The 6856-nt window shown below is 36.9% G+C and overlaps 1 protein-coding gene across 2 annotated transcripts in view; it reads right to left on the minus strand.

Annotated features, from left to right (window-relative positions):
- LOC118784937 (collagen alpha-2(I) chain-like) overlaps window positions 1–6327 on the minus strand; it is a 32331-nt gene extending 26004 nt beyond the window's left edge. The window contains exons 1-5 of one of the 2 annotated variants that reach the window (XM_036539429.1): window positions 6099–6327; window positions 3469–3476; window positions 2630–2638; window positions 1713–1748; window positions 1093–1176 (exon numbers count right to left, since the gene is read on the minus strand). In XM_036539429.1, coding sequence (XP_036395322.1) covers window positions 1093–1176; window positions 1713–1748; window positions 2630–2638; window positions 3469–3476; window positions 6099–6168 — 207 coding nt within the window. In that variant the 5' untranslated portion in view covers window positions 6169–6327. The remainder of the gene's footprint in view (window positions 1–1092; window positions 1177–1712; window positions 1749–2629; window positions 2639–3468; window positions 3477–6098) is intronic. The other variant, XM_036539430.1, reaches the window with a different exon arrangement.
- Window positions 6328–6856: the final 529 nt, after the last annotated feature.

The following is a 6856-nucleotide window of genomic DNA, read 5'->3' on the forward strand; positions in this document are numbered from 1 at the left end:
TTTTAGAAAGAACCAAATGACAGATCAAATCAACAATTACTGAATATTGCAATATGATGCAAAATGAATGTTGATTCTCATTTGCATCTCGTCATTGTTTCTTTTTTATTGGTTTACATACTGTTACGTTACGTCGTATATATATATATATATATATATATATATATATACATATATATATATGTCCTAATGGTACTGGAACAAAATCACAATTTTGGAATGAAATGGGTTATGCTAAAGAGAGTTCAAAGGTCATTCAGCCTTTGTGTGTCTCTAAAACAGTCAAATCAGCACACATGTTCTGTTATAACAAGATATTCAGCTCCTGTGTTCATTTCATACCCTGTACAGGAGATCCTGTTTAGTAACAGGAGGTTCCAATGCTGACTGTGGATGTCCTGTTTTGCACCACACCCCTTTGGGATTGTTCATAAAGAGCTAGCAAATCAACCTGTTGCCTCCCCAATGGCAGAAACAGAATTTATGTGACACACACCAATTATCTGGTCCATATACAAGAAATCTATGAAACTCATAGTTGAAGGGCGTGGCATATAGTACAACTGTCTGATTGTACTCGTATTGGCTGTAGACACTATGCAGTAACATCACTTCCTGGTTTGGTCCTCTGGAAAGAATTCAGGTGAGAGTTTTCACTCTGAATTAAGTAGCTATCTTTTGAGATCAGGAGGTGGGATTACCTTTAAAAGAGGAAGTCCCTTCCATTTATATAGACCGCCAATCAAAACAGTTCTACCTGAGAGCAGGTGAGATAAGGATTTGTCCCATGAAGCCAAATATACATGAGACATCCTCATGATAGCCTCTCACTCTTAGGATTCAAAACAACGGGTGCCTTGAATCCTATACCAAGTTTGGAACATTGACTTCATAACTTCAGGGGAGAACACAGTAGGAAAGGAGGATAGACTAAGATGCCAATATACTTTCAAAAATAAGATCTGGTCAAACTATCATCGGATTGGGGTGCCTCCATAGTCAGATAGCAAACAAAAGCAAACAAAATGAGACGGTGTTGCACAGCTAAGATTGACACAAAGACGAGTGCTAAAAATTATGTTTTTAACTTACTCCACCAAGTCCGGGGGGACCAGGGGGCCCTGCTGGGCCAGGAAGTCCAGGTTTGCCGTCTTTACCATTTGGCCCTTGGGGACCCTAAAAAGACAGAGGAGAGAGAAAATAGTCAGTAATACAGGCAGAGTCAGAAATAACCATGCACTTGCACAAATGCCCTGTTCAAATGTGATAATAATGTATCCATACAGACATTTTTGATTAACATAACTGCTAACAGGAAAACAGCAATACCATGTAACAATAATGAAATGACATAGCAACATGAATTATGTATTAACAATACATATATATACATATGAGTGTGTGTGCGTGTGCGCGCGTGCGTGTGTATGTATGTGTGTGCACACGGAAGCTTACCCTGGAGTTCAAATGTGGCTTCAGATCTGAACCTGTATTATTTAAGGAAAGGAGTCTGTTTTGACCCCCTGACCCATTGTCCCTTTAAGCGGACAGTCAGATTAGGGTTTTTTTGTTGATTTTGTGTAATTTAGCATAATTTATGATGGCATTAAACTGACTTTTTGGCTGCAAAGTAGTGTACATCACCCAATGATGCAGCCATTTAGTATTCAGGACCAGTGAATGTAGAAGCTGAAATGTTTTTTTGTATTTACCCTATCACCTCTGGGGCCTTTGTCTCCTGTAGGACCCTGCAAGGCACAATTACACAGAATTACATAAACAAATAACAATAACACACTTTACACAACACGTCTACGCAATGTATCATGCCTTCATTTTGTGAAATGCAAGACGTGACCTTTATGTTCTCATTTCTAAATTACAGTTATCACAAGGTGTACTCAATCATTCAGCATGATGAGCAACATGTTTAAGAATGTAGCCTTATTATTGTAATATTATATGAAAGGTTATTTTTTCTTTTTGTTCTTAAGGAATTTATCACCTATTAATTTCTGAAAATTGTGTATGAAATAAAAAAGGAAACCTCTGACTTCAGCATGAAGCATATGACTATAATCCAATTAGATAATGGCAGATGTGATGATGATGATGATGATAATGATGATAGCAACAACAATATTGAATAACCACAGCTATCATCATCAACATCACCACCACCACCATCATCATTATCATTATCATTATCAGTAGGAGCAGCAGTAGCTGAACATTAATGCAATGTAAACCAGCTGGGTTTCACGCACAGTTTATGAACTCAACACTATGTTAAAGACATCTATTTCCAGTTCAATTTACCGGTCTGGGAGAGTTCTCCTAACGGTAGCCTACAGTGTTCATAGAGAAGAGAGAAATGTGTGTGCGACACATTCAGTGAACAAAGGACAAAATGACTTCTATTATTTCAACAAAAAAGTAATTTACAAAATGTAATGTGTTTGTTATAAGATTTGGTGCTGACACTGGTGTTCAGAAGATAATGTTTGTCTGCTGATAGCAGTGCTGAAACCTAGCAGACGTAAATATGCAACCTGCAACCAGTTCTCCCATACACCAGAGGGAACCTAGCACTTCAGATAACACGTTAACATGAAACAATTCTGCATACCTTCAATCCCTGGTATCAGGAGAGGGCAAAAAGAGATTCATCATTATTAAGACATTCCATTGTTAACATTTCTTATTAATGCAAACATATACAGTTTGCCATTTCGCTCGTGCAGATCACTGATATTATTTGGGGATGCAAGCTCACAGAAATACAGGTATAGAATGCATGTGCATTTCACAAGCTAATGCACAGAAATGACTCCAAGCTGGTTAACAATATGATTAATTTTAAGATTATTATGAATTCTATAACTACTGCAGTTTACAGAAACATGCTCAAACTCACATCACAATCAGGTGGTGAGGTTTGACAGTCAAGGTTGATTGCAAGCAAATTATTTGGCTCAAGTGAATAGTGCTATTCATTTGACCAATCTGTAACAATCTCAATCATAGCATATCAGAGAAAAAACAATCTGACCTGAGCATCTCCATAATCCTTAATACACTTCCCATGACTGGAATCAGTTTCAATGCCATTACCAGTCCATATTCAAAATTCCCTTTTTTTGTTGGGTTTTTAAGAGTTCACAAAACTCCACCCCCTAGGGGAAGTGAGAAAGGTTTGCCAGGCTTTTGACTGACATTGCATCCTGCCAATGGGTACCCTCACACTGACAGGAAATGGTTAATGAAAGACATCTTAGATCTGTTATAAAAGCACAAACTGGATGCAATGGTAGCATCATTGAGATTGTTCAAATTGACAAAGAGGGACTTCTCAGGGACATTCCACTACAGGCTAATGTCAAAAGAAAGATAAGTAGGTAAGTAAAGCAAGGTGATTCCCGTGGTACTAAAAATCGCACAGCTTAACATACAAAATAAAATACAAACCGTTTCATCTGTGAAAATGAATATAAGGCAGAGGAAGAAAAAAAAAACAAAAAAGCTTGGTCACTATTCATGAAAAAGGAATACCGTGAAACAAGAACAACTAACAGACTCCAAGTATATTCATTTAGTGTGACTTTGATAGAAATATTTACTTCGAATCCTTACTACCAATTATATGGAATTATACACAATAACATAAAACATTTCTGTCTGTTTCCTGTGATCAGATTAGTTATACTTCAAGTCTGATTTAAGATAAACGACATGATATCATTGTAATTATAGTAGTTATGAGGAAGTCTGTGTGATTAGTTTCATATTTTATCTAAACTGGACAGTTAATGCGTACAATTTCCTTGGATTTTTAACAGTGTTAACAGTGTCAACACTGTATTAAAAAGACATCTTATCAATGTATCAATAACATTGCTTCTTCTAATCACCGTGTACTTAACTTGTTACAAACATGTAGCTACATTTCTATAATGTAATATATGTGCAACACAATTTTGTAATTTATTTTATTACATTATTATTTGAATAATCCTATACCACACCCCAAAAGCAACCCTTAACCCTTAACCCATAATGGCAAGACATACATAATACTTGCTAAAACGTTATATAATAGTTGTTAGTAGTTACACAGTACTAACTGTATGGCTTAAACTACAATGTAATTACATGTGTAATAACTCACTTAGTAAGAAGTGAGAAAATGACAATTAAAATATAATGGTAATAAAATATAATGCTTCATATATCTACAATTAACAAAAAAATGTTATGAAATATCTCTATAACAAAATAAAAAGCAAATAATCAAATAAAAATAATGCTAAAATTTATGTTATATATATATATAATAAATATATTATATAATACAGAAAATGTATCCTTCATGAACACTGAGATGCAGATTACAATAGACCTAGGCCTGAATCAATGGATTACATTGATTTATGTAATCCACAATAAACGCTAATGCTGCATAAAAAATATAACACATATATCTGAAGTATTTAAAGCTGGTGCAGAGACTATGGTCTTCAGTTTATGACATCCTGCAGCTTTTTGGTTCTCCTCCAAGCATTAATGCAGAAAAAGCGACTATGTGATGAAAGAAAACAAACAGATGAAAAAGATAAGAAATACTCCTTCTGAATTGCTGCATCTGTAAGTCTTTGGTAAACATGCTATAGCTAGTGGTACAAAACACCATATCCTACCATAGTGTGCGTGCATGTCTGTGTATGCGTGTGTATGAGCTTTTGTGTGTGTGTCTATGAGATCTTGTGGATGTCTGCGTATGTGTCGATATGTGTGGCCACTGTCTGCTAGTGTGCCAGAATGCATGTCCCTGTAAAGTCTGCATGTGTTTGTGAATGTGTAAAGACACCTGTGTGTGTGTATATGTGTGTGTGTGTGTGTGTGTGTGTGTGTGTGTGTGTGTGTGTGAACTATATGTATGCATGCACGTTTGAATGTACCATTTAAAAAGACAAAATACTAGATAAAACTATCCTTATCTATTTATCTTTTAACTATTAACTATCCTTTATCTAGTTTCTTAGTTATAACCCGGTAAAATATAAAAATAGCATTTTCTATAGCAATACCCCATGACAATAATTTATTCACAGGTGAGAGAGAATGTTATTAAAATTGGTCCGCATTAGATGGCCACTTTTCTATTGGTTCAGATACAAAGACAACTGATTACAGCCAGACATTAACAAAGCTTAGTTAAATAAAACTATTGTGGTTATTAGTGATTATTTTAGGTAATTAGCAGAAGCGTAACTGTAGAGCCAAGATTTGTGACTATAGCAACCAATTGGATCCAACCACTCCGGTAGTTCGCATGGAGGTAATATCGTAATAACAAATTCATTTAAACCCACTAGGTGGCGCCCATAGGCACTAAGCAGTCTACCTGCTGTAATTTGAAATTGCGAAATAAATAGGCAACTGAAAACAGATAGCCTCATTAACTAAAATAAAATCCTGACTCAACCACTGCTTCTACCATTTGTAAAACTAGGACACGTCAAACTACTGTTGTAACAAAAAGATGAAAATACTACAAATAAGACAATATTCTTATCCTGTCTTCATGCCAACATCTGGCGAGTTCATATGAAAAACAGACATGGCGGCAGCCAAGTGCAATTTTAGAGAAAATTGCCACCAGGTGGCGGTTTTCCTACACCCTATAATAGAGATCATGCCCTTGGATACTTCACACCTCTTCAGACCATCTTTTCATCATATGTTAATTATGATCATATAAAATTGTTCCAATTATTATCTAAACCCTAAATATTCAACCTAATTAAAAAACGAGGTTTATTTTTTTCCAAACACAGTGGCAATTTCTACCTGTCTGTCTTCCTAATTTTACAAATACCAATTCATCAAACCGCAATTGTATCCTGAGAACCAACGAAGATTCCACCAGATGAGGTTAATCCGTTTGTTTTACACGGCCAGAAGAAATCACTCAGGAGCAGGTGACGCCGTCCGTGAGATTTTTCAGCTGTGTCCCCAAAATTAAACTCCTAACGAATTCTCGTGTAAAGCAAGAAAAAACTGAAATCCTTGGCTTAAAAAAATAAATGTAAACTTACATTGACATGATGCTAGGTATGAAGTTACTGCGAGCAGCAACACAATCCGAGTATCCACAAAGCTGAGCATGTCTACAGGTTAGACATGCAGACTCCTTGTGATGCTGTGCCTTGGTTTAGTTAGTAAAAGCGGGCATGCAGTTGTGGTGAGCAGAGTAACTCCAAACTTAACAGAAACCGGCTGCCGGAATGCTAAAATCACCCGCTGTATATATACGGCAGGAGGTTCCTCTGTCTGCGTGTCAAAAAAACAGAATTCCGACCAATCGGGAGCCGATAAATCCTAGACTCCACTCTGAATCGTGTGGTTGCTACTGTACGCTACCTCCAGCCTCCTCCAGAAGTATTGGCACCACTGGCCGGGTGATGACGACTGCAACCGTCTAATTGGATCCATTCTAGTGAGGACGTGGACAATGTGGAGCTTAAAAAAGGGCGAAACTTTCTTTTTTCCCTTAGACCTTTTTGGGTTCGCGCGAGGATTTGGCACACTGGGTTTCAGCCGATCCGAGCGCATGAGCTGTCCAGCTGCCACATGCTACCTTTTTTTTTTTTTTTCTTTTACCAAAATCTTACCCTGACCAACAGGTGCCAATCGCCCGTGAGATGTGCATGCCCCATAACGCTGGTATTCGGAAACAAACGCGTATCAGGGTTTGCGAAAGCTTTTTGAGAGAGAGAGAGCTTCTGACATTACTTGCTTTGTAAGAGATAAATCTTATTCATTATTTGGAAACTGGGATTTCTCTGAGTACCAA

Source organism: Megalops cyprinoides, chromosome 10 (genome assembly GCF_013368585.1).
Source record: "Megalops cyprinoides isolate fMegCyp1 chromosome 10, fMegCyp1.pri, whole genome shotgun sequence".
Taxonomy (NCBI): Eukaryota; Metazoa; Chordata; class Actinopteri; order Elopiformes; family Megalopidae; genus Megalops; species Megalops cyprinoides.